Here is a 27999-nt window from a genome sequence, read left to right as displayed (position 1 = left end):
CAGTGACAGCTCCCACTAGGACAGGCAGGAAGTTCAAAGTCCTCAGCTTGGCACGGAAGACACTCCATGTTCCGGCCATCAGATTTCCTAAGATGCTGCTGTTCAGAGAAGATAACCACCTGATCTACAGTCAAGAGGCTAATTGAGACACGCCTGGATTCAGCTTGGTGGAGGCCAAACCCTCACACATCCAACAGTGTCTGTGGTCTCTTTCCAACCTCAGCCAGTCGCCCCCCCCAGTGACGAGATCTGCGGGAGTGTGCCAGCAGGGGCAGGAATTCAGCACCTCTAAGGAGACTCTTGAAAGTCCCTTGGACTGAAAGGAGATCCAACCAGTCCATTCTGAAGGAGATCAGCCCTGGGATTTCTTTGGAAGGAATGATGCTAAAGCTGAAACTCCAGTACTTTGGCCACCTCATGCGAAGAGTTGACTCATTGGAAAAGACTCTGATGCTGGGAGGGATTGGGGGCAGGAGGAAAAGGGGACGACAGAGGATGAGATGGCTGGATGGCATCACTGACTCGATGGACGTGAGTCTGAGTGAACTCTGGGAGTCGGTGATGGACAGGGAGGCCTGGCGTGCTGCGATTCATGGGGTGGCAAAGAGTCGGACACAACTGAGCGACTGAACTGAACTGAACTGAAGGTGCTGGCTGTAAAGGCTCTTACACGTGTTGGTCTTTTATTGTGTGAAAGGAAAAAAGCGGGACACCGCAAAGGTGCTATTGACTTAGGGAGCTGAGAAAAGCGAAGAAAACAACATTATGCTTAATCGTATGGAAGAACAGGTGTATAAACAGCTAAAGAGAAGAACGCCAGGAAAAATGAGTCCCGGATGACAGTGCTCATTTTAAAAGTCTTCAAACACTGTTGTGCAATTTTTCATAATGAATAAAACGGGGGAGGTGGGTTTGTTTCAGCTACAATCACTGACTTGAACCAGCCCAAGGCTTGCATACTACTGTGTAGTAAAGAGTCACCTCAGTTTAAAAATAATGCCCAGGTTACGGTCAGCTTCTCTGGGGGATGGCAACACCTGCAAACACAGGAAGAAGTGAAAGTACAAGAAGAGCAGCAGCAGAGGATGGAAATAGAAGAAAAGGAGCACAGAGGCCTGAACGGAGGCAGAGGAGAGTCAGAACGAAAGAAAGGGGGGAGTCCTGGGAAGGCAGACGGAGAGGGGCAGCGCAATGTGGAAAGGAGTCCTGGGAAGGCAGACGGAGAGGGGCAGCGCAATGTGGAAAAGCCAGAAACGGGACTTCCCCGGTGGCCCAGTGGCCAAGACCCCACTTTCCCGATGCAGAAGCCCACAGTTCAGTCCCTGGTCAGGGCACCATTCCCCGCACGCCGTAGCTAAGACTTCCCTCAAGCTGCACCTAAGACCCGCTGCAGCCAAAATGAATACATAAATATTTTTAAAATATACTGCTATGTGATACAGGTATCTTAAAAAAAAAAGGCAAGACAGGAGGGTAAAGACCGATGCTTGAGAAAGAAAAGACGACACCACAGGAAGAAACGAAGAGCTAAGGGAGCTTCCCGGACAGCCCGGCGGTTAGGACTTGGTGCTCTCATTGCCGTGGGCCCAGGGTCAAGCTCTGGTCAGGGAATTCAGATTCGGCAAGCAGTGTGGCACGGCCGGAAAAAAAGCTAAGTGTACAGCAGCTACAGCAACTCCCAGGATGGCAGCTTCCTCCCGCCCTGGGCCCTTGCAGATACCATTCTGGGAGAGGCTGTCCCCCTTAGCTTCTAATGACTTAGACAGTAGTGACCACCATCACACCCTGTTTGATTGCCAGAATTTAAAATTCCACATGAAATCACAGAATTCAACAGCAAAAAAACAAACAACCCACTATGACTTGAAGTCTTCATATGCCTATGAAGAAATAGGCAGAGGATCTGAACAGACACTTTTCCCAAGAAAATATTACAGATGACCAATAGGCATGTGAAAAGACACGCAACATCACTAATCATCAGGGCAAGGCAAATAAAAACTACAGTATCCCACCTCACACTGGGTAGAAAGGCTAGCATCAAAAAGATTAAAAAGTAACAAGCATTGGTGAGGGTGTGGGGAAAAGGGAACCCTTGAACACTGTTGGTGGGTCTAAGTGGCTACGGCTGCTATCAAAGACAATACGGAGAGTTCTCAGAAAATTAAAAACAAAACTACCATGCGATCCAGCAATTTCACTGCTGGGTGCTTATCCAAAGGAAATGAAAACACTAACTCAAAGGAGAACAAACAAACAAACACCTCCATGGCCACAGCGGCACTGTTTACAACAGCCAAGACCTGGGAGCAACCTAAATATTTACTTACTGATGGCTGAATGGATAAAGAAGGCGTGGTGTGTACACACACATTCAGAGGAACACTATTCAGTCCTTAAAGAAGGAGGTCTTGCCATTTGTGACAACGTGGATGAACCCTGAGGGCATTATGCTAAGTGAAATAAGTTAAACAGGGAAAGACAATCTCACTTGTACGTGGATCTGAAAAACAAAAAGCCAAACCCACAGACACAGAGAACAGAAGGGTGGTTGCCAGAGGTGGGAAGGGCGGGGGCGGGGCGGGGGGGGGGCAAAATGGGTAAAGGTAGAAACTTCTCAGGATAGAATACGTTAGTTAATAACATTGTGTTGTATACTGAAAGTTACTAAGAGGACATCTTAAAAGTTCTCATCACAAGAAAAGAAACTTTATAACTATGTGTGGTGATGGGTGTTAAGTATTGTGATCATTTCACAACATGAATAACAAATAACAAATCACATTGTACAGGTGAGACTAACATAATGTTATATAGGTCAACTGCAATCTCAATTTAAACTAATTAACTAATTAAAAGTCTACATGCTCTCCAAACACATCACCCCGGAGGAATAAGGCCAAGTGAGGAAGCAGAGTCAGGCCGGCTGTTTGTGACCTCTCAGTAAAGGTGATGGTGCTGGGTCCCGATAGTACATCATGTGCTTGTGGCTCACGGGAGCAGAATGCAAGACCCTAGGGACCACCCCCCCCAACCTGGAAAAAGGTCCCCTTGCTGCCAGCAATCGGAGAGGCATGGCTCTGAAATGAATTTCCAGTGGTATTTTTTTAAGATCTCATGGTAGGCAGGAGAGAGGTTTCTAAGCTACTGTGATTCCAATGAAAAACAGAGTTATGGTATTTGGAGCACCAAGGGTTAATAACTGTCTCAAACTTCCCAAATGCTTCCGAATCAGATCCACGATCAGGAGAAACAAGACCCCAAATAGTCCAGAAAAGGCCCTGAAGCCCCAGGCTCCGAAGCCTGGACTGTCAGTGCTAAGGACTCCGCTCATAGGCAATCTGTACTCAGAAGTCGATCCCAAATGACCTACAACTAATGGAAAACCACAGAGTATGCGTCACTCATTCCTCACTAAATACAGGGATCTGTCTGGGTAACCTGGAACAATGACGGCAGTTAAGAGGTTCTGATTTAATTACACACACGTCAGCCACTACATATGCAGAAGGGGGCGGGAAAGGGGAAACATCGGCAGATCTAACTGGCACTTCCTCTTACCACACAACTTCCCCCCAGGAACAGTGGAGTCATGCCTGCCAGCTGCCCGATACATGACTGCAACAGAACTGACGACAAACGCCTCGAAGCCTCGAGCCCCTGGACGCCAGGCAGACACTGTGGACACCAACAGCTCGCTGCGGGCGGCCACGCTGCAGGACAGAGCCCCTGAGTGCTGAGAGTGGGCGCCAGAGCCGCCCACCTCTGCCCAACCCCGAGTGAGGCCAGGGCAAAGGTAGAAAGGGAACAGGCCAGGGGACAAGGCCTTCAGTGTTCAGAGGCTGCGGACGGCTCAGAGATGGCTTCAAGAACGGAAGTCAGACAGAGTCTGTGCAGCAGGGCATTCTCCTCCACCAGCCCAGGGTGCTAAGAGGCCATCTTTGACTCTGAATTATTCACGGACATTCAGTATAACTTTCACTTTGGGGACTTTCCTGTTGGTCCAGTGGCGAAGACTCTGTGCTCCCAATGCAGGGGTCCTGGGTTCAAACCCTGGTCAGGGAACTAGATCCCACATGCCACAACTAAGACTTGGCACACCCAAATAAATACAAAACCTGTGAATCTGCTCTTTCAGCTGGTCTCCTAAAATACTCCTAAAATACTAAGAAAAGTTCCCAGGGCCTCTTCACTGTCTCCTCCAGCCCAGAAGTGAAAGTTGGTCAGTCGTGTCTGACTCTTTGCAACCATGGACTATACAGTCTATGGAATTCTCCAGGCCAGAATACTGGAGTGGGTAGACTTTCCCTTCTCCAGGGGATCTTCCCAACCCAGGGATCGAACCCAGGTCTCCCGCATTGCAGGTGGATTCTTTACCAGCTGAGCCACAGGGAAGCCCAAGAGGCACTGTACAAATGGGGAGACAGGCAGGGGAACACAGCAGGGAACAAGCTCACATCCTTCTACTCGGAGGCCTTTAAAACTCCACAGTTCATGCAAGTGTGTGTAATTTTAACACCTGGGGAAAAGCAGCTTCAGATGAGGAACACGGCAGTACTGCTTTGGAGGGGAAGCCCTGAGGACTGGGCTTCCTGATCCTCTCAGGACTGAGTCCATCAGCTCCGATTCCTGCTTTCATACAGGGCAGGAGCTCTTCTGCAAAACAAAATCATGATCGCTCGCCTTGCTTGCTTCAAAACATTTGTTACGTAAACCCATTTTCATTTTTAAACTTTTAGAAAAAAGTATTTATAATCCTTGATCTGATAAACAGTCCATCACACTTACTGAATGCTCACTGTTTTCTATCCAGTATCTCATTTAATTGTTTCCAACAGTGCTACAGGGCAGATGCTACTGTTTGCCCCCATATATGGGTGAAGGGACCGAAGTTACCTTGCCCGGGGTCACACAGCCCAGGAGTGATGGAGTCAGAGGAGCCCCAGGCCCTGGGACACAAACTTACTCTGCACTCTGCAAAAGCAGCCAGGGCATGACAGAGCTGGACACAGGCCTGCACAACCTCCTGTGCACGCTCGCCCGAGAAGACGCAAACACGTGACTGTGTCGTGGTAGGCTGCAGTCGACGGACGTGGTCAAAGTGCACCACTTGACTTCAGCACAAGAACTGACTTAAAAACCAGGGCAGCCTGCCATTTCCTCAGGAACACTGAGACTCCGTAATGGCCATATTTTTCAAAGCTATTGCTAAGTTCTGCAGGAAGTTAGGCGCATACTACCAGAAGACATCCCTGTGTGAGTGCCTACTTGGAAAACCAGATGCTGAGACCAAAACAGGACTAGAGAAGTGCTCACTTGATAATCCCTGCATTTCGCCTTCCTCTTAAGTTCCCCCGGTGGTGTGCACAACCATCCCCCTGGCAGTGTCCACAACCATCAGCCCGGCAGTGTGTACAACCATCACCCCACCCCGGCTATGTGCACAACCATCACCCCGGCTGTGTGCACAACCATCACCCCACCCCGGCTATGTGCACAACCATCACCCCGGCTGTGTGCACAACCATCACCCCACCCCGGCTGTGTGCACAACCGTCACCCCACCCCAGCTGTGTGCACAACCGTCACCCCACCCCGGCGGTGTGCACAACCATCCCCCTGGCTGTGTGTACAGCCCTCCAGGCAGGCCAGCCCACACTCTGCAGGCAAGGAAACCAGGATATAACTCAGTAGCTCTCACAGAGCTTCAGCAAACACTGGGGCATCCTGAACCTCCCTGAAACTGACAGCTCCCTCCATCTGCTGGATCCGAGGCCTCTAAGCCAGAGCTAAGGTGAACACTGCAGGAAGAACTGAGACAGGAGAAAGAGCCTTCATAAATCTTGAGGAAAGAGATATCCCAATTTTAAAAAACTAGCCAAGGATAAGAAAAAGGTGATTCTGAAAGAAGGGATGCAGCAAAGTTAGGGGAGATGTTCAGTTGAGAGACTGCAAAATGGAAGGAAATGCCAGTATTTGCTCTCAGGCTGGCAAAGGTGCAAACACGACCCGGGCCCTGCCAGTGGGAAGATTCAGTGGGTGGAGGGGTTTTCTGAGGCCAGCGCAACATGCGGTACACGTGCATGCCCCCACATGCAGGTCTAACATGATTCCAAGTCTTCATTGATACAGATATGATTACTCTAAAATTTATACAGAAAGGCAAAGGAACTAAGCTAGAACAATGTTGCAAAGGAATAGAGTGGGAGGACTCTGTCCACCGGATTCCAAGGCTTGCTACAAAGCTCCAGTAATCCAGACAGCGTGGCACTGATGGTGCTAAAGACACACAAAACCGTGGAACACAACAGCGAGCCCAGAAGCAGACCCACGTAGATATGCCCAAGTGACTTCTGACAAAGGTGCCAAAGCCAGCTAGGAGGAAAGAGGCCCATGTCCACAAGGGTGCTGGAGCGACTGGCCATCCTCCAGAGAAGAAAAGGAGCCTGGAGACATTAAGTCTCCCACTTTCTACAAAATGAATTCCAAAGGGATCACAAGCTTAAATGTAAAGCCAGAAAACTTTCAGAAAACAACAAAGGAGAAAATATTCAGGACTGGGGGCTGGGGAGAGAGTTCAGATGTGCCACCAAAAGGCTGATTCAAAAGAAAAAAAAAAGGAAATCGATAAACTGGACCTCAGTTTATCGATTTAAATTTCAAATGTTTGATCTATGAAAGACTCTGATAAGTGGATGCAAAGACAAGCCACAGACTAGAAGGAAATACTGCTGACCCTTGAACACTGACTGTGGAGGTTAGGGCACCCACCCTCTGCAGTTGAAAATCCAAGTGTAACTTACAGTCAGCCCTCTATACACAGCTCCTCTGTTCCACATCTGTGGAGTCAACCAAACTCGGATCAAGTAGTGCTTGACTGTAGCACACACTTACTTAAAAAAAAAAAAAAAACTTTTAAAAAATAAAGAAAAAGAGGCCACTCCTTCAGGGCTGGCCTGCTCAAGAAAGTAAAAAGAAAAGAAAAAATTCACATATAAGTGGACCTGCACAGTTCAAACCTGTGTTGTTCAAGGGTAACTATTTGCAAATCACATATCCAACAAAGGACTGGTACCCGGAATACATAAAGTAAAAGTGAAAGTAAGTCGCTCAGTCGTGTCCGACTTTGCGACCTCGTGGACTGTAGCCTGCCGCGTTCCTCTGTGCGTGGAATTCTGCAGGCAAGAATACTGGAGTGGGGAGCCGTGCCCTTCTCCAGGGGAGCTTCCCGACCCAGGGATCGAACATGGGTGCCCCACATTGCAGGCAGATTCTTTACCATCTGGGTCACCACAGAAGCCAGGAAGGAATACATAAAGAACTCTCAAAACTCAACAACACAAAAAGGAACCAATTCAATGAGAACATGAGCAAAGACATGAAGGGACATTTCACTAACGGGATGTACAGATGGCAAATATGGACATGAAAAGATGGTCAGTACACCTTCAGCGACCAAGTGCAAATTAAAAACCGCAGTGACAGGGAGCCATATTCAATATACTGTGAGAATCCTAGACTGGAAAAGAATCTGAGAAGTTAGATTTATAACTGAACCACTTTTCTGTGTATCTGAAACTAACCCAATATTGCAAATCAACCATACTTCAAGTAAAAAAAAAAAAATTCTCTTGAAAAACCACAGTATGAGGCCACCACACAGCTACCAAAACGACTAAAACAGCAAACAGTGACGCTGGTGAGCATGCAGAGAAACTAGGTCACTTCTACATTGCTGGTGGGAATGTAAAAAAGTGAAATTACACTGGAAAACAGCCTGGCATGCAGTTTCTTAAAAAAAAAAAAACTAGACGTGCAACTGTCACAGACCAGCAACTATCCTAGGCATTCAGAGACACAAAGATTTAAATTCACAGAATATCCTGGACTCAAAGCTGAGTGCAGCTTTATTACTAACAGTCTCGCAACACTGAAAACACGCCAGACCTCCTTCAGTGGGTTTTTGCTCTAATGGACCATGGTCCCACAGCACCGTGGAATACTACCTGGCAATGAAAAGGAATCTACTCCGGACAGACACAACAACCCAGCAGGATCTCCAGAGCACTACTGTAGTGGTGGCTGTTTAGTTGCTCAGTCCTGTTCGACTCTTTGCGACCCCATGGACTGCAGCCCACCAGGCTCCTCTGTCCATTCCCAGGCAAGAACACTGGAGTGGGGTGCCATCTCCTTCTCCAGGGGATCTTCCTGACCCAGGGATCAAACCCACGTCTCCTGCATTGGCAGGTGGATTCTCTACCACCGAGCCCCCAGGGAAGCCCCCGGAGCACTATACTGATGGAAAAGGCCAGTCTCCAAAGGCTCCATACTGTATGAGTCCACTGCACATAATCAAGTGCTAAGATTACAGAAAGGAACAGATCGGTAGTTGCCAAGGGTTAAGAAAGGAACGGGGTAGGAGGGAAGAGGGTGTGGCAGTAAAAGGGCAACCAGAGAGATCCCTGTGGGGATGGAGCTGTTCTGCATCTAACTGTGGAGCACATGACTTTCTGGTCTGGACGCTGTCCTGCACACGTGCTCAGTCGCTCAGTCGTGTCCAACTCTGTGCAACCCTACAGACTGTAGCCCGCTGGGCTCCTCTGTCCGTGGGTATTCTCCAGGCAGGAATGCTGGAGTGGACTGCCACCAAACTTAAAAAATTTTAAAAAGAGACTCAGGAGATTTCACAACCAAATGCAAGATGATATTTTTAGATAATTAGGGAAATTTGAATTATGGACTGGTATCAGATAATACTAAGCAATCCTTATTGTTTTCTGTTGTGGTAGGGCACAGCAGGGATGTAAAAGAAAACAGTCTCAACTACTACAGGTGCATATTGAAATATGATTTTTTAATTTTTTTTTTTTTTTTTTTTGCTGCTCTGAGGCCTTCAAAGCCACATGCAAACTTCTTAGTTGCAGTATGTGTGATTTAGTTCCCTGACCTGAGACCATTCCAGGCGCCCTGAATTGGGAGTGCAGAGTCTTAGCCATTGGACCATCAGGGAAGTCTCGAAATATGGTTTCTAAGGTGAAAACAAACTTGGGTAAAGATATTTGCAAAATGTTGGCCTCTGTTGTGAACTGGTGGTGAGTACATGAGAGTTCATTAAATTCTTCCCTCTGCTTTTAGTGTGTTTAAAGTTTTCATATAACTAAAGACCAACATTTGATGTGTTTCTGCTCTGGCAAGGATTTTCATGGTACAAGCTGCTTCAGGTTCAAGTGTGATAAATGAAGAACAGCTTCACCACTGGCAGGATCGTGCTTTTGCCAAATAATAAAATCCAGAATTTCTTTAACACACAACCCCAGGGATTCAGTGATGATCAGATATGCCAGAAGGCAGAAGGGCAAGAAGGTTGGATCCGTGTGCCCTTCTTGCGGGCAGGGACTGCAGCCGACAGCGAAGGCCTAAAGCAGTCAGTAACCGGTTAAGCCGATAAATGAATCACCGTGTATCCTGGGACAGAATACCATCCAACAGTAAAAACGGCCCAGGCAGAACATCTATGAAGCCTGCTTAAGTGAAAAGGGCCCAGAGCAGAAGGCCGGTGATGACCCAGCTGGCGAGCACACAGCAGCCACGTGCACGGGATCTGCACCTGGTGGGACGGACACACACGTGTGCAATGATCCTTCCCCGTGAACAGGGGCCTCCCCTGGCTTTCTGAGTTCTCCAGTTAACACACACTGCTTTTAGGACAGAAAAGGGAAAAGGAGACGTGGAAGGTGAGGGATCTGAAGGAAGACACATGATTCTCCCTGGAGACCCAAATGACACCACGATGAAGGACCACGAAAGGGCACGCCCGCCATGTGGCACAGAAGGCAGGGCCTCCCTGTGACCCATGCAGACCTCGGGGGAGTTACATTTATAGTCCCGGCCTGCAAGGAGACTCCCCAGGTGGCACAGAGGTAAAGCCTCCGCCTCAGTGCAGGAGAGGCAGGAAATTCAGGTTCGATCCCTGGGTGAGGAAGATCCCCTGGAGAAGGAAATGACAACCCACTCCAGTATTCTTGCCTGGACAATTCCATGAATAGAAGAGCCTGGCGGGCTGCGGTCCATGGGGTTGCAAAAAGTCGGACAAGAATGAGCAACTGAGCACATACACACAAGGAGAACCATGGAGCAGGAGCGTTCAGAACGATCAGACACACCGCAGAGCCTCAGGGTGAACAAGGCAGGCAGGGGGAGTTCAGGGCGAGAAGCCATCTGGAGGAACACAGAATCAAGGTGTGACAGCTTCCACGCTCCTGGGAGACCAGAGCTCTCCGCCCCATCTACCAGAAATGGAAGGGAGAGAGGAACAAAGTCACTGGAGGCCACCTCTGGCTCCAACACACTGATCCATGTAGGATGCAGGACCTACGCGGAGCCCCGACCTTCCCCAAGAAAGCCTCTGCCCACACCTCTCGGCAGGTCTTCCCATCACCAGGGGAAGCAGAACCACACAGAGGTCAAGGGTGCCACCACACACACGTAGACTCAAGGCCAACCCCACCACTGGGACGCCGTGCCACCCTGGGTGAGAGGGTAACAGGCAGGAAGGCCGGGGGTCTCCAAGCGGAGGAAATAGGCTGCAAGTGTCAGACATTTTTCTCTCTCTTAAGCGGCAGGAGGAAACAAACTAGCGTTATTTTTCCTTCTCTATACAAATTTAAAAGGAGGTTTCTCTTAAAATACTGTGTTGCCATAATGACACCTGGTTTCACCTGAAGTTAACTATTCTCAAACCTTGAGATAACCAGTGCATTTTTCTTATGGAAATGTTTGTCTTAAGCTATGTTAATGTGCTATGCATTTACCCCAGACTCTGTCTTCAAGTCGGTTCCACCTAATGGCTCAGAACCTACTTGACAAACCAGTATGTTATACTCAGATATTGTTGCCCTAATCTATGTAAACGAAACTATTTGCATGGTGATCTGCCCTTCTACAAGATTCAAGTTAATCATTTTATGGCCCGGGATGAACCTTTTGGTGCCAAGATTATCCCAAAATGCATCTTATGGGTGAGGGGCCTGGTGCCATTCTGAGTTTTAAGACATTCCTTTCTCTCATTAACAGACTGCTAGTGACTATATAACATCCAACTCAAGACTAGCAGGGGGTACTCTTTCTGCTCCCTTCTGATGCCTATGTCAGAAGCTTTCTCTCTCTCCTTTATACTTTAATAAAACTTTATCACACAAAAGTTCTGAGCGATCAAGCCTCGTCTCTGGCCACGGATTGAATTCTTCTCCTCCGGAGGCCAAGAATCCCGGCGTCTTTGTGTCGTTCAGCAACAACCTTTCATAGGGAGGCTGAGCAGCCTTTCTGTGCCTTGATTTCTTCATTTGGAAAAAGGACAAGGCCTCCCACCGCTGGCCGCTGACATGCGGTGAGCTCTCGACAAACACTGGCTTGTCAAGTCCCGTCCTCTCACACCTCACTCTCCTTCACCAGCTCCTTTATGCCCAGAAATGCCCACCCTTCATGACTGCATCTCAAACTACCAAGCTCCTCCTGTCCTTCACAGACAGTGGCACGCCCTTGGATTTGCCAGTTTTCTGCTCTTGAACTTACGAATTCATTCATTCACTTATTGAACACGTACATGTTGGGCTTCCCTGGTGGCTCAGTGGTAAAGAATCCACCTGCCAATGCAAGGGACACAGGTTCGTATCTTGAGCTCTGAGGCTCAAGCAAGGGGAGAGGCAGGCGAAGTGAGCCCAGGACTCCAGCGCAGGAGCCTCAGATGTCACAACGGGAGGCACGTCCTGGGCCTGCAGAGTCAGGGGGCAGATCAGGGACGGGCAAGGCTGGCCCTGCAGCGAGTCCCCCAGCAGGGACTCGGGGTCACTCAGTGCAGTTTCAGTGAGACAGGCACAGCGAGACGACAGGTCTGCCCACCTCTCATTGGGAGGTCAGAATATCATCCCATCTTCCTAAAGGCAAGCTGAGCAGATGCACTCGTGAGGAGGAAAACCAAGTATACCCTCGGCTACTGGGAGCCGGTGACAGCAGGGAGTGGAGGAAGCTGGGGAGACACTGCCCATCCTCCAGGACACAGATGGACGCAGCCACCCATGGTGCAGCAACTCACAGAACAGGGGCTGCCCACCCCGAACACGTCTCTCTGGAGGTCTCCACGGGGCATGGAGGTGGTAATCCCTTCTCCACTCCGCAGTACCCACGGACTGCCCGCCTGGTTCTGGGCACTGGCCTCAGTAGGGGTGCAACAGTGAATATGGGGTCCCCCCTCAGCCTCCTGGAGCTCCTGCTCTGGAGAAGGCATTAGACATGACAGTGAAACCAGCAGGGCACAAGTGCTGAGAGGAAAAGGCAGGATGGGGAGCGACGCAGGGGCCCACAGACACAGGCCGCAGGGAGAGGAGCCGGCAGCCACCGTGGCCAAGTCTGCCGGAGGGGATAACAGACGCTGGGCACCCACGCTGAAGCTCTGGGGAGGAGGGGCCCCGACTGAGCCAGAAGGAGACGCCACTGGCAAGAAAACACCCAGGGGGTGGGGTCCTGGGGGGACTGCCAGGCACAGGGGAAGGGGTACGGGGCTGAGTGCGGCCACACGGTGGAGCAGGTGGGCTGGACAGGAAAGGGACCTTGCCCAGGCCGCCTAGAGGGAGCAGGGAGCAGCTTCCCGCCCCAAACTCCTGCTTAAGATCAACGCAGCCCTGGCCTCCCTGTATCCCTGTGTGTGTTAGTCACTCAGTCGTGGCTGACTCTTTGTGACCCACAGACTGTAGCCCGCCAGGCTCCTCTGCCCATGGAATTCTCCAGGCAAGAATACTAGAGCGGGTTGCCATGCCCTTCTCCAGGGGATCTTCCGCACCCAGGGATCGAACCCGGGTCTCCTGAACTGCAGGCAGATTCTTTAGCCTCTGGGCTACCAGGGAAGCTCATAGCCCTCCTAGACACGGCTCCTCCAGGCGTCTCAGAGAACAGCCCCTCCCCCACCATGTCCATTCTCTCTTCCCTTCCTCCATCTGAGGGACCAGGCCCTGCAGAGACTCACAGGAGTGACACCTTAGCAGTCAGTGCCCCCTACGCACAGCAGGGCACTGATTGCCCTCCTGGAAGGTGCCCACTCCTCACAGTGGTCCCAATGCCCCCCAGGCGTGCCCTGCTGCTCTCAGTCGTGTCCAACTCCGTGTGACTCCACATACTGCGGCCAGCCGGGTCCTCAGTCCATGGGATTCTCCAGGCAAGAGTACTGCAGCGGGCTGCCGTTTCCTTCTCCAGGGGATCTTCCCGACCCAGGGATCAAAGCCGAGTCTCCTACGTCTCCTGCATTACAGGCGGATTCTTTACCATTGAGCCACAAGGGAAGGCCCAAGCGTGCCCTGCTGCTGCTGCTGCTAAGTCGCTTCAGTCGTGTCCGACTCTGCGACCCCAGAGACGGCAGGCCACCAGGCTCCCCTGTCCCTGGGATTCTCCAGGCAAGAACACTGGAGTGGGTTGCCATTTCCTTCTCCAATGCATGAAAGTGAAAAGTGAAAGTGAAGTCGCTCAGTCGTGTCCGACTCTTAGCGACCCCATGGACTGCAGCCTACCAGACTCCTCCATCCATGGGATTTTCCAGGCAAGAGTACTGGAGTGGGGTGCCACTGCCTTCTCCAAAGCGTGCCCTGAGCCTTCCCCAAATCCCTTTCTATGTTGGCCACCCCGGGGTCCCAACATCCCTGCCATCTTCTGACCCCTGGCACAACAGGACGCCAGGACCAGGCCAGCAGCTCTCCCTGCCGCCTCCCTGCTCCCCTCTGCAGGTGGCGCCGTCAGGCCTCCCAGCGCCTACTCCTCTGTAGAGCCCAGGGGCTCTCGAAGTTCCCAGCACCAAGCCAGGCTCCCCAGTTTCACAGTGAGTGAAAAGACAGTCCCTGCCACCACAGAGCAGAGCATCACGTCTGGTCAGAGACCAAACCACAAAGGCACGGGCAGGGACAGCACAGGAATGAAGCCTCGTCCTGAAGGAGGGAAGGGTCAGGCAGACAGAGCAGCGACGGCGGCCTTCCAACCCACGCAGGGCTCCGCACACACCTCGGCCTCTCAGCTGGCTCCAGCGCTCGCCCGCTCCCCTCTCCATCCCACTTGGCACAGGGTCACAACTCTGCTCAGAAAGCCCCTCGGTGGTTGCTGAAGGAGTCTGGAGTTCCACTGGGTTGTGCCCGCTACGTGCTCCACAGCCACCTTCTGACCCTGATGGCCCAACTTCCCCCCAAACTCACCCATACACACACACACATTCACTGGCTCACAGACACACACCACCATCAAACCCTGCCTGCCCTCCCTCCCGGCCTGGAGGATGCTCCACTCTGCATGCTGTGCACCGCTCACCCTGTCTGAGCACAGACTACCCCTAGCGGGGCGTGTGGCTGTGTGTGTCTGCCTGCTGAAAGCCAATTACCTTCCAGCCCCCACACCAAATCTCCGGCTGTAAGAAGTAGTCGGAATTCCCCACTGAAATAAGTCCCTCTCCCATGCTTCCGTAGCCCCAAATTTATAAAAGAGACACTTCTTCAAGGTTAATTTATGTTAAGACTACTGTACTGCCTGGGCCCCTTCCCTGCATTTCCCTTCTTGGGGGATGGAGTTTCACACTCGCATGTTGTGAGATCCACCCACAACACTGGGTCAGGAAAAGGCTGTTCGTGGGATGGGTGAGATTGAGATGGCGCCTTGGGAGGGAGGGGGTGAGATGGGTGGAAGGTGGTCAGCCCTCGGGTAGACAAGGCAAAGTGAAGACGAGCTTGAAGCCTCTTGGGGCCTCAGTTTCCCTATCTGTAAGATGTCTGCTCCTATATCAAGTGAGAAAATGTAGATAATGCACACTCAGCAAAGGGAAGCACTTATGAGATCTATTATTATGGTGGCCTTTATTACTGTCACTGAGACGGAAGACTAGGTTTTATCTACGAAGAACTGTTGGGAGAGAAGTCAGACAAAGCTGTTAGGACGTGTGCAGTGACATCAAACCATGTCGCAGCTGGCCATGCCAAACGATCAGCTGGCCGTGCCAAACGATCTTTTCAGCAAACGGTAAAATATTTCATCAAGTGCTGGCCACACGATGGTACATATCGCCCTCGTTTTCTCCCTCAACTCGTTGGCTGAACTGCTCTCAACGCCAGGACTGAACAGCCTTTCAGTTCTCTTAGTTTCTGTGGTTTGTTTTTATTTAACATATAATTTCACACACAGTAGGCTAAAGAAAGAAAGAAAGTTGCTCAGTCGTGTCTGACTCTGTGACCCCGTGGACTGTAGCCCACCAGGCTCCTCTGTCCACGGAATTCTCCAGGCAAGAACACTGGAGTGGGTTGCCATGCCCTTTTCCAGGGGATCTTCCCAACCCAGGGAATGAACCCAGGTCTCCTGCATTGCAGGCACATTCTTTATTTGAACCACCAGGGAAGCCCACAGTAGGCTAAATACATACAAATAAAAACCCACTTACAGGATTCTGACTGAAAGAATATTTTCTAGTGGCAACAAGGCAACAGAAAAAAAATCAAAAAGTAGAAAGCCAACACTAAAACCTTGGTCTGGAAGAAGCTGCTGATTCCACGGCCTGATGTGTGAGCAACAGAGTAGCCCACAGGCTTGCCCACCTCACTCAGCATCGTGGGTGTCAGCTCACCCCCTTGGGAACCCCCCTTCTGCATAGGGAGTGCTCAAAATGGGGAGTATTCCCTGGTGGTCCGATGGCTAAGATTCCACACTCCCAGTGCAGGGGGCCTGGGTTTGATCCCTGGTCAGGGAACTAGATCCCATGTGCTGCAGCTACAGATCCTGCAACTAAGATTCAGCACAGCCAAGTAAATATTTTTCCAAGTTCAAAATGGGCATAGGAGTGCGCTGAGGGCACAGAAGCCATTCTAACCCTTATCAAAGAAAACATCCAAAGGGAAAAACATTTGCAATCACACACACCGGAGTCAATCAGGTTCTGGGACCTCCAACATGGCCATCCCTCAGGTGTGGGGCGATTTAGAGGCTGGTCCCAGCCCCAAAATTTCAGAGTCCTAATGGTTAAACTGTCTCCAAAAGAGGGCCTCATTGTCAAGTTGTATTCTTGTTCAATCTCTCCTCTTTAAAAACAGCCTGAAAGAACACAGTTTTCTGTTTCCACTGGAAATGTAAAACTGAAAAGCCCGCCCTCGGGCTTCCCTGGTGGTCCAGCGGCTAAGACTGCGCCCCCGACACAGAGGGCCAGGGCTCAGTCCCTGAACTAGATCCCACCTGCTGCAACTGGGAGTTCACACGCCACAACTAAAAACACCGCATGCCGTAACTAAGACCCGGCTCAGGCAAATAAATAAATAAATATTAAATGTAATAAACCAATGAGCATAAGGATGATGGTAATGACACCTCCCTGACAAGGAATCAGTGGTGAATGCGCACAAAGCGGGTGTCCAACAATACTCCCTCACTACCACGCAAGACCTGTGCCCCAATCTCTCCCCAGCACCCCTCTGGGGGACGCCGGGTGACCAGAGTCCAGGAACTGGGGCTCTGACTGGACGGAAGGGGTGGGAGAAGGGAGAGGCTGGTCCCTCTTTCTCCTCTCCTCACTTCCAGCCCAGTGGAGGCCATTCACTCCACCTCTGCAGGCTGCCGCCTGACCTCCTCGAGACCTCTGATCATCTGGGAGCCCGGCCCCAGCTCAGCTGTCTGAAGGGCAGGCGCTTGGCTTTATTCTTGGGCCTGAGCCAGCACACTTAAGTGCTCGGTAAACATCATGGGGGTGTCCCCAGGGGACGGGCTGCGCCTCTGTGTGGGGTCTGCCCTGGCCTGGAAGACTGCTGCAAAGGTGATGACAGCCTGGTCTCAGCGGAGGCAGCCGCCACCTGGCGCCACCCCCTGGCCCCCAGGAAGGCCCGTCTGGTCCTGCGCCTGCCCACACCACACCTGCTTCCCACCCCCGCCCCCCTGGAGGACCCCATCCGAGGAGCCAATCCACACACTCCTTTCATCCCCAGCCCTTCTGCCCTTCTGGCACCCTCTGGTCAGGGTGCTCTTCGTCACTGCAGGTCCCACTACAGCAAATGTCTCCGAGCTAGCACCAACTCTGGCCCTTCCCTGGAGAAGCAATCAATCTACGTGTGTTGCTTCACTCCTCAAGAACTGCCAGAGAGCCTGTCTCTCATAAAGTGGACTTGCCCAACCAGTCACCCTTTACCTCAACAGATGATTAGCAGCACCTAAGGCTGATGTTCAGTCACTAAGTCGTACCCGATTCATGCAACCCCGTGGACTGGAGCCCGCCAGGCGCCCCTGTCCATGGGATTCCCAGGCAAGAATACCACAGTGGGCTGCCATTTCCTTCTCCGGGTCATCTTCCTGACCCAGGGATCAAACCCATGTCTCCTGTATTGTAGGCAGATTCTTTACCACTGAGCCATCAGGGAAGCACACCCAAAGATAAAACCGGAACAGTCCCTGCCTTCATAGACACAGTCCACACGGTGGGGAGAAACACCATCAGTCGAAGACTCCCACCAGCACAAAATTACAAACTGGTATGTAGAAAAGCACAAGGTCTCCCCCAAGGCAGTAACAGAAAAGCTGGGCCAGTCTGTCAGGGTAGCAATGTGCTAGCTGAGATATGAAGAGCAGCCGGGATTAACCAGAGATGAAAAGGGAAAAGGACACTCCAGAGAGGCCCTAAAGAGCATGTGCAAAGGCCCTGAGGCAGGAGAGAATGTGCAAGCTACCGAAAGCAGGGCCTAGAGCGACAAGTCTGGGAGGTGCAGGCTACAGGGTGTCAAGTGCAGGGCAGGGCAGGGGCCCGATAAGCCCACAGACAGCGGAGGCCAGGCACACCATCGGCTTCTTCCAGCCAGTGTGCACAAAAGGAGAACCGCCTCTGTGTCGGCCAGGCCAGAACCCAGCCAGTAAATCATTTCTACGATCAAACACTGCAGGAATCCCGCCCAGCAGGCAGAGCGGGTGGCAACCCAAGGAGACGGCTGTTTGCGGTCATCTGTACCCTCTACTTCCCCGATTAGCAAGTGGCAGTAAGAACTGGGGCGGCCGTGGCGGGCGTGCGCGCAGGAGCAGCCGTGGGGCCCGTGAGCCAGCACATCTCCCTTCCTCCCCCGCGTCTGCGTCAGCCCCTCTCTGGGCAAGCGGACACCGGTCAGGCACTTTTGTCTCAGGCTGATTTGTAGGCCAGGCACAGACTCCTGTGTCCCGTTTTACCAAGCCACCTTCTTCCTTCCAACCCTAAGTCACCCTAGTTAAAAGCAGGACATGTACTCCAAAATCCCAGCCATGACAGCCCTTTGAGCTGGAGCTCCAGTTTCTCGGCTTCCCCTCATCCTGTCCTGTCAGAAAGGTCGTGCCAATCTCCCCTCCCAGGATCCCCCCTGCCCTGTCCACGCAGCTGTCTCCAACACACCCAAGCAAGTCAGCCGCCCCTCCTCCAGCTTGGACCTGAGCCGCCCTGGCCCGAGCAGAGTCCGAGCTCCCTCTGGGCTGGGTGAGGCCCGCTCATTCCTCTTTCAGCCTCTGGAAGCACTGAGGAGCCACGCCAGCAGGGAAACTTGCTGACCCCTCACAAAGATAATGAGGAGGTTTTTCCATCCCCCCTCCCCCTCCCCCTTCCACTGAGACAAGATTAAAACAACAAAATTAAAATGTAGGGCTTCCCTGGAGGCTCAGTGATAAAGCATCTCCTGCCAATGCAGGTTCGATCCTTGATCGAGGAAGATTCCACGTGCTATGGAGCAAGTAAGCCTGGGAGCCACAACTACTGAATCCATGTACCGCAACTACTGAAGTCCACACCCTAAAGTCCATGCTGCACAGTAAGACCAGCCTCCACTTTCTGCAACCAGAGAAAAGCCCGGCAGCAACGAAGACCCAGCACAGCCAAAAACAAATCAATAAAAACATAACCAAGTGATTTTCTCCACTAGACTCTGCAGAGCCCAGCGCTGAAGCAGCATGAGCGCTGCTTAAATCAGATGAGACTCACACGACTGTAACGCCTGGCAGCGTCACAAACAAGCAAACTCCCAGACGGGAAGCCACAGAGCAGCGCCGAGGCCAGGGAGAGGGTCAGAAGAGCGCGTCGGCGTGCGCTTGCTGGCTGCGACCTTGGGCAAGAGACATAAGGTCCTGGGCCTCAGTTTACCATTTCATAAAGGCAAGGAGGAGACCTACCAGGGTGACTGGGACAATGATCTGAGCCAACTAAATGCCTGTCCTGCCCAGTCCTTGGGTGCCTGCACAGACTCCAGGCCTTCCCAGACCTCCAATCTGACTGCCCTCCTCGGCTTTATACTTTTCAGAGCGCAGACGGCATCGCTCCACTGCACACATGTCTGTGCATTTCTGCATGTCTGTGGTTCCCAAGTGGCTCAGTGGTAAAGCATCTGCCTGCCAATGCAAGACATGCAGGTTGGATCCCTGGGTCGGGAAGGTACCCCTGGAAACAGAGATGGTAACTTGCTCCAGTATTCTTGCCTGGGAAATCCCATGGACAGAGGAGCCACGGTCCATGGGGTTGCAGAGAGTCAGACGCGCAAAGAGTCAGATGCAGCTTAGCAACTAAAGGACACCAACAGGCCCCTCCTTAGACCCTCAGCTCCCTGAGGCAGGGGGGTCTTTAGGTTCACAGGTATAACCTGCTGCCCAGAAAGCACCTGCCCAGAGAAGATGCCCGGTAAAAACACTTGAACGAACAGCACAGTGGAGGCACACACATCTGCCGCTCTGAGGGATCCTGATGCTCCACTGTTGTGAAGCCGGTAAAACAAGTAGGTATTAGTCCCAATCTGCAGATGGGGAAACTGAGGTACACGAAGTACTGCACAACTAAGGTCACTGGAAGAATACCTCGGGGCCCGAACGTGGAAAACAGGCACCCTGATGGGGCGTCAGAGGATAACGGGGCCCTGCAAGCAGCGTCCCAGGAAGAATGTCAAGCAGCTTTCTGAGTGAGTGCCGGCTGCTCAGGTCGGTCAAGGTGGAGGGAACCCAACACCACTCCTTGGAGTGGGGTTCACGAGCTGCCTCTCACCTGGGTGGTGACTAGGTCTGCTGGCACAGCCTGAGGCACCAGACAGTGCACACCCCATCCAGTGCGTGGGTGTTAGTTCGCTTCACTCACATCTGACTGTTTGCAACGCTATGGACCACAGCCCACCAGGCTCCCCCGTCTATGGGACTCTCCAGGCAAGAATACTGGAGTGGGCTGCCATGCCCTTCTCCAGGGGATCTTACCGACCCAGGGATCAAACCCGAGTCTCTTATGTCTCCTGCACTGGCAGGCAGGTTCTTTACCACTAGCACCACCTGGGAAGCGCACTCTATCCAGTTCAGTTCAGTCGCTCAGTCGTGTCCAACTCTTTGCGACCCCATGGACTGCAGTACGCCAGGCTTCCCTGTCCATCATCAACTCCTGGAGTTCACTCAAACTCATGTCCACTGAGTTGGTGATGCCATCCAACCATCTCATCCTCTGTCGTCCCCTTCTCCTCCTGCCTTCAATCTTTCCCAGCATCAGAGTCTTTTCCAATGAGTCAGCTCTTCACATCAGGTGGCCACGGTATTGGTGTTTCAGCTTTAGCATCAGTCCTTTCAATGAACATTCAGGACTGATTTCCTTTACGATGGACTGACTGGATCTCCTTGCAGTCCAAGGGACTCTCAAGAGTCTTCTCCAACAGCACAGTTCAAAAGCATCAAATCTTCGGGACTCAACTTTCTTTATAGTCCAACTCTCACATCCACACATGACTAATGGAAAAACCCTGTATTTGCTACATCTGATCAAAGATGCTCACTCACTTCTGCCATCAGCTGATTGGGATTAAGAATTAGGCGTGGGAAAAGTTGTTTTAAAGCTCAAAGTTGGGGCAGAAGAGACAAAACTTACATGTTCTTTGCGTGACTGGGAGCCACACAGTCAACAAAAACCAGGTTGCTGCAGGTCACTAAGAGAGACAGCCGGGATCTCTGGATCTTACAGGATGGGCCAGATTTACTCTAAAACCTGACTCTTACCCCATCCACCCCCAAGTTATACCGCATTAGCATCTGAGTGAGATAGAAAAACTAGCGATTACTTTGGAGGGAAAAACAAGGGAGGAAAGGACAAACAAGTGTCCCAAGCCCTGAGCCTTCATTCCAGACACACTTGCTGGATGATGCTGTGGGCGGGGTTCCCACTGGGCCGCCTGCAACAGCAGAAACTGCAGGGCTCTGCAGGCAGACAGAAGTGGGTTTAACTCCATTTCTGCGCTCACCAGCAGCGGGACTTCAGCGAGTTATTATACTTCATCTCTCTGAGTCTCCATTTCCTGTTTGTAAAATGGGAATAAAACCTTCTCGGAACAGTGGCACACATTAAAAAGAAGTGAGCAGCGACTAAGCTGTGTGCCACAACTACCAAGCCTGTGCTCTGGAGCCTGCAAGCCGCAGCCACTGAGCCCACACGTCTACAGCCTGAGCTCCACAGCAAGAGAAGCCGCCGCAGTGAGTAGCCTGTGGACCACAACTAGAGTGGCCCCCGCCAGCCACAACTACAGAAAGCTGCGCGCAGCAACAAACGCCCGGCACAGCCCAAAATAAATAAAATAAAAATAAATATTTTTTTTAAAGAAACTTATGACGAAGGGGAAAGGAAGGAAGAAGGAACTCCTTGAGCACTGGGCAGACTCATTACCACTGAGCCCAATGCTCTCCTTCTGTTACCTCTGCCCCTTGGGTCTGGGGGCCACGTAAAGTACAGGGGGGAGAACTCCCAGTGGAGCTGAGGGGAGACCCCAGTAAAGAGGCCTCTGGGGCAGACAGTGTTCAAAGGGAGGTCACAGCATGAGGTTCTGGCCATGGGGTCTGGGGTGGGAGAGGGCGGGTTAGAGTGCTCTCAACCAGAGGCGGGAACACACAGAAAAAAACAATGCAAGCAGGAGAGAAGAGAAGACGGTAAAGGCTGAGGGTGGGCTACAGTGACTGACAAGTGTCGCAGGGCTCAAGGAGGACCAGCCCCAAAGACAGGTCACCCAGGTTAAGGTCAGCAAGGCGGCCGGCAAACTACAAGAGCGCCTGGGACAGAGGGGGCAAGGAACACGGGTGCACTTCTGGGGGCGCTGCAAGAGGAGAGGCAAGGGGGCCTGGGAGAAAGAAAAATCAACGAGACGCTGATGGAGGGGGGAAAAAAATCACTGTTAGAAGGAGAACTATCCACTCTTCAGATAGACAAGATTTATATTTAGGGTCAGCAGAGAGTATAGGGGGAGAAGACATCACAGATACGGCTGCGTAGGGAGCAGAGCGGGAATGAGGCTGATAAGAAAAACCCAGACAGGGCTGGAGGCAGAGGAAAAACACCCCACCCTCCACAAACTCACTGGCTCCTAACTTCACTCACCTTCAACTGGCCATTCACATTCCAAGCGTGCCCTACACCTCAATCCAGCCAGCTCATGGCCTCCTGATCCAGAGGGGGCTCCCCCACTGCCCCCAAAAAGAAACTATCCTGGAATTAGATCCATGCTTCCCCGGTAATAATCGTGAACTTCTGGGAGGCCCCCAGCTAGACTGGAAGCGCCTGGTAGGTCTGGGTCTACAGGAACCCGTGGTGCAGCGCTTCACTTAACAAGTGTGAACGGTTGACAAGACTATCCAAGGAAGAAAGTCTGGCCACGTCATCATTCAACAAACATACCGAGAAAGGAACAGGAAAAGCACACCAGGCAGTGAATGCCCTAAACTTGTCAGAGACCAGGAGATCCACGCTGTGGAGCTCCCTACCCTCAAGGCCCAGATCCCTGGCCAAATGGAGAGAAGAAAGGCCATCTGTGAAGGGTGCTGGGTGGTGTAACTCCTTGGTCCTTGCTTCACAGGTTTACCTGCCACGCCCTGGGTGCTGAGCACAGAGGCCTGCACCTGGTCGAATGGGGACACAGCAAAGAGACCCACAGACCTCTGTGGACCGATGGGTGGTGTCAGGGAGGCACACTGCTGTGTGAGGGGGGCTTAGGACAGGTAAGCAGCAAAGGCCTCTCAGAAGAACAACACGTGAGCTGCCACCTGAAGGGAGCATCAAGGGAAGAAACAGGGACGGACGCTTCAGGACAGAGCAGCCTGCAAGACACCGAAGGAGGACAGACAGAGCTTACGCTATGGGAGGAGGAGAAAAGCCGCAAGAAGGGCTGCGGTGTGGGTGCCAGAGTGAGGAAGAGGCAGGAGAGGCTGACAGGCACCTGACCACCAGGGATTCCTGCGGGTGGCAGGGAGGTGGTGGTGTTGGGGGCGGGGGAGGGGATTGGGACTTTAGTCTAAAGGATTCTAAGCAGGTGAATCACATGACCTGATTCAGGTTTTCACACCGGACCTCACAGCTGCCTTTCTCTAAAAACCACTGCCTTTCTCTAAAGCTAATCCTTCATCGGTAAAGAATCACCTCTATTTGTTGTGTGGGTAAGCACAAGTTAGAAATTATTTAATAAACTCTAAAGCACTCAATTAACGTTAGCTACTGTCATCAAAGTGCAAATTAAGGCAAGTGTCATTCGGATCAGAAGCTTTAAAAATCAGAGGCGCTTCATCATTAAATGAGCCTACCCATGTTTCACCCCCCCATACCCTAAAATGTAGCGACTGGCTAGTAATAATAATATGCAACATCTGCAGGGCACTTAATAGCTTACAAAGCACTTTTATATCTGTTACTTAATAACAGGGATCTCCAGTGCTTTGAATTTAGTGACAGTGTTACAAATTGGCTAGTTCTGGCAATATCTAGCAAGTAGGCACCACTTCTCTCCATGTATCAGCTGACCAGTCATGACAACCTGCCTAAGAGCTCTTCTGGGGTTGGGCATTCTCACTGCTGTCATCGCTACTTCCAAATGTCCCAATCTGCCAGAGAAGTAAATAATGGCCCTAATTACAGGATCACTGAGTGATACCGATGTGCCAAGCATTGCTATAAGCGCTTGACATGCTTAATCTTCACTTGATCCCAATACTTTTTTAACATTCCCATTTTCCAAATAAGGTGACTGAGGCATGGAGAAGATAAGGGCGTCATCCAAGGACACTCAGAGGAGTAAGACCCAGAGCCAAGATCTGAACACGTGATAATGTGACCCTGTATCCTCACTGAATCCCAGCGCTGTGCTCGATCATTCTGGCAAACTGCACATAATTCGGTGCTTGGTACGACACAGCATTCAGCAAATAAGGGCAGCTGTTATCAGCAGGACATGGGTTGTTTCTAGGTCCCACGAGAGTGTCACCTCCAGGAGAGCAGCGACCTTGTTAGTCTGGGTGACTGCTGCGCTCCCAGCACCTGGCCCTATGCACATTTGAAGGATGGATAAATGAATGAACGTGCCTCCCAGAAGGCAGGGCTGCCTGTGCATGGCTCTTATTCCAGGTCTGTGTCGCGCCACTGACACTGCCCCTCCGTAAGAACATCAGGCTGATCTGAGGCACAACAAGGAGTCCGGAGACTTGAGACCCCCACCTCCCTTTCACAGCGCAGGGGTGGCGGAAGGGGCTCCCAAGGGAAGAGACGAGTCCGGGGTCGCAATGCTGGTGGGTCCCGGCTCCGGCGGGGCTCTGCCCTCCACCGGGGCGGAGATGCTGGCCGACCCGGCACTGGGACCCGACAGGAGACAAAGACCCGCGGGGCCGCCGCACCCGCAAAAATCCTGGTGCCCCTCGCCCACCTCCCCGGGAAACAGCCGAATGCTACCATGCATCACCCGGCCTCGAAGCTGCGGAGAATACCGGGCCCCGGACGGAGCGGACACGCGATGCGGCCCTGCCTGCGGGGTCGCCGTCCGCAAAGGGTCGCTAGGGTGCGGGAGGCCGCGGGCCGGACCGGCCTGTCACCTTCAGGACCGCCCGCCCACTCGCCCGCTCTCCGCCGGGGACCCTCAGCGCGAGCCGCCGTCACCCAGCTGGGCCTCCGCACGCCTAGGACTCCCCGCAGCGCCCGCCTCGCGCCCCGCGCGGCGACGCCGCACCCTCGCCCGTCTAGCTCGTACCTGCTGGGAAAGGGGGATGAGCGGGGCCGCCATCTTCCCGCGGACTCGGGCTCCGAGCGCCGGCGGGGAATGGGGCGGGGCCGCGCGCGCGCACTGGTGCGAGGGGCGGTGCGCGCGCAGCCGAGCCCAGGGGAGGGCGGGGCCAAAGCGGGGTGGTTCAAGTTCCGCGGAGCTGAAGGGGCGGGGTCGAGGGCGGGGCCGCGCGCGCCTAGCCCTAGCCGAAAGGGGCGGGGCCTGGGAGGTGCGCGGACCAGGGACCTTTGCGGAATTCCTCCTGCATTCCTTCACCACCTCTTCCAGGATTTCTCTGCTCTTATGCCAAGGTCCCTTAGCCCTCCAGGTTCCTGCTGAGTCTGGGCCCTCTGCAAGGGATGCCGTTGCCATTCCCGTGCGCCTGGCAAAAAGGATCCTCACGCTTCCCAACAAGGCGCCCTGTTCCTACGATAGGGTGTGTGTGTCTGTGTGTGTGTGTACACACCACCCTTCCCAACAAGGCGCCCTGTCCCAGGATAGGGTCTGTGTGTCTATGTGTGTATACACACCACCCTTCCCAACAACTGTTCCTAGGATAGGGGTCTGTATGTGTGTGTGTACACCACCCTTCCCAACAAGGCGCCCTGTTCCAGGATAGGGGTGTGTGTGTGTGTGTGTGTGTGTGTGTGATATGGGTGTCAGCTAAACTGGGCTGCAGTATTTTCACCTCTCTGCACCGCAGTAGCACCCGCAACACCTGGAATTATTTCCCCACTGCCACCTTCTTGATGTGTGGCCTCGGCAAGTAGCCTCTGCACCCCCAGCCCCTCTTCTGAAAGGAGGGAATGGTAATATGTGTTTGCTATCCTTCCACCTCTGCACTGGACCCTGCACAGAGCAGGCATTTGGTGTTTGCCGGAGGACCATTACTGGAGAGGCATTTATTTCTTTAGACATGTGTTGCCTTCTTTTTGCTATGGACACCTGCTCATCTGTGGCTCAAATGGTAAAGAATCTGCCTTCAACACAGGATAACGGAGTTTGATCCCTGGGTCGGGAAGATCCCCTGGAGGAGGGTATGGCAACCAACTCCAGTATTCTTGCCTGGAGAATCCCATGGACAGAGGAGCCTGGTGGGCTACAGTCCATGTGGTCACAAAGAATCAAACACAACTGAGCGACTAACACTGTCTTTCCACTCATCCTTAGCCGATTTCCACTAAAAGGATGACAAAGGAAAGTTCCACTGGGTACTGACCACAGTGACACAAGGCTTCTTCAGCACAGGTTCCCCTTACGTGGTCTCTTTTGTGACAGTGGCACTTCTCAGGCAGTCAGGCTGGAAGGTCGAGCAATCCTGAGGTAGTGAGGGCACAGCTTCCAGTCCATCTCCTCTACTCTGAAGTCTCACAAGCTTCCTGCTCCTGGGTCTTCAGCAACTTGATGTACCTCGTGCCACTCAAATGAGCACAACATGCTTTGTGACTCATTCAACAAACTATTCACAGTCAAGTGTTCACTGAGCACAGGTGCTCTGTTGGTGAGCTGGGCAGACACACGCTGTCCACAAATAGGTCTCACCCTGGAGCTACCCAGGTCTGCTAAACAGACTGGGTCTCTGATTCTGATTTATAGCTCTGGGTGGGACCTTAGTCCGTTGGGCTGCAAGGAGATCAAACCAGTCCAACCTAAAAGAAATCAACCCTGATTAGTCACTGCAAGGACTGATGCTGAAGCTGATGCTCCAGTACTTTGGCCACATGATGCAAAGAGCAGACTCATTGGATAAGACCCTGGTGCTGGGAAAGACTGAAGGCAAAAAAGGAGAAGGGGGTGGCAGAGGATGGCATCACTGACTCAGTGGACATGAATTTGAGCAAATTCCAGGAGACAGTAGAGGACAGGGAAGCCTGGGGTGCTGCAGTCCATGGGGTCAAAAAGAACTGGACATGACTTAGCGACTGAACAACAGCAAACAAATCCCCAGGAGGTGCTGAAGCTGCTGGTCTCAGGCCATTCCCCTGCCCCTGCCATTGTGAGAACCACAAGTCTAGAGGGGGAAAAAAAATCCAAAAGAAAAAAAAAATCACGTGAAGAAATAGATAACTATACATAGTGATAAGTGCTACATCATAGTCCAAGGGTGTGACACTTGAAGATTGAGGGTGCATTCAGTGATGGGGGGCGGCTGGGAACCACCACAAGCAAAAAGGAGCTGAAGCGCAAAGAAGCATATTTAGACTGAGACGCTGGAGCTCAGAGAGCAAGACAGAGGGCCTTGAAAGTGAGAGTGAAAGTCGCTTAGTTGTGTCCGACTCTTTGCAACCCAGGCCAAAATACTGGAGTGGGTAGCCTTTCCCTTCTCCAGGGGATCTTCCCAACCCAGGGATCAAACCCAGGTCTCCTGCATTGCAGGCAGATTCTTTATCAGCTGAGCCCACGAGAGTCTTGAGACAAGGCCAGATCACGTATAGTCTGATCGGACAACACTGTGGATAGAGCAGTGAAACAGGACCATATGTGATTCAGCCTCGTTTTGAGACCATCTTGCTCTCTGAGCTCCAAGTTCTCAGTCTCACAGGATCCTTCACTTCCTGTGCACAGAGAAAGGGGAGGCCCCCAGACTGTTTTGCACATGATCAGCTTTGTGTTCTAGAACAGTGGCTCTGGATAAGGCGGGCAAAGTGGATGGAGAGGGTAGAAGCAAGTGGAACAGCTGGAAAGATGCAGCAGTGGTCCAGGCGGGGGTGACAGAGGCTGTTAGCTGCCTTGGGTGCTTTATCAGTCCATGTTCCATAAGGAAAAGAGAAGCCGGCAATATCTGTATTTCAAACAGAAGGCAATTTGATACAGGAGATTGAGTACAAAATTGTTCGAAAAGCAGAGGGGAAGGCAAGGTTACCGAAGGTTAGTAACATGAGGAAACTGCTAGTCTCTTTAGGGTTAAAAGTCAAAAGGGAAAGGGTGTTATGCCAAAACCCACCACCACTGGGCGCTGATCAGGAACCCGGAT

At 52.2% G+C, this 27999-nt stretch overlaps 1 protein-coding gene across 14 annotated transcripts in view; it reads right to left on the bottom strand.

The window, feature by feature from the left end:
* Positions 1-25074, bottom strand: part of EPS15L1 (epidermal growth factor receptor pathway substrate 15 like 1) — a 106112-nt gene extending 81038 nt beyond the window's left edge. For all 14 annotated transcript variants that reach the window (XR_015166536.1, XM_086408646.1, XM_086408639.1 and 11 more), the window contains exon 1: positions 25014-25074. Coding sequence is in view for 12 of the 14 variants with exons in the window: in XM_086408639.1 (XP_086264765.1) it covers positions 25014-25046 (33 nt within the window). In the remaining 2 variants the exon portion in view is untranslated. The remainder of the gene's footprint in view (positions 1-25013) is intronic.
* Positions 25075-27999: the final 2925 nt, after the last annotated feature.

The sequence above is a fragment of the Bos grunniens genome, chromosome 7 (genome assembly GCF_055505025.1).
Source record: "Bos grunniens cultivar Pamir isolate PY7600 chromosome 7, Bosgru_T2T1.0, whole genome shotgun sequence".
Classification (NCBI taxonomy): Eukaryota; Metazoa; Chordata; class Mammalia; order Artiodactyla; family Bovidae; genus Bos; species Bos grunniens.
Note: the sequence above shows the minus strand (reverse complement) of the source record. Positions and strands in the feature narration are given on the sequence as shown.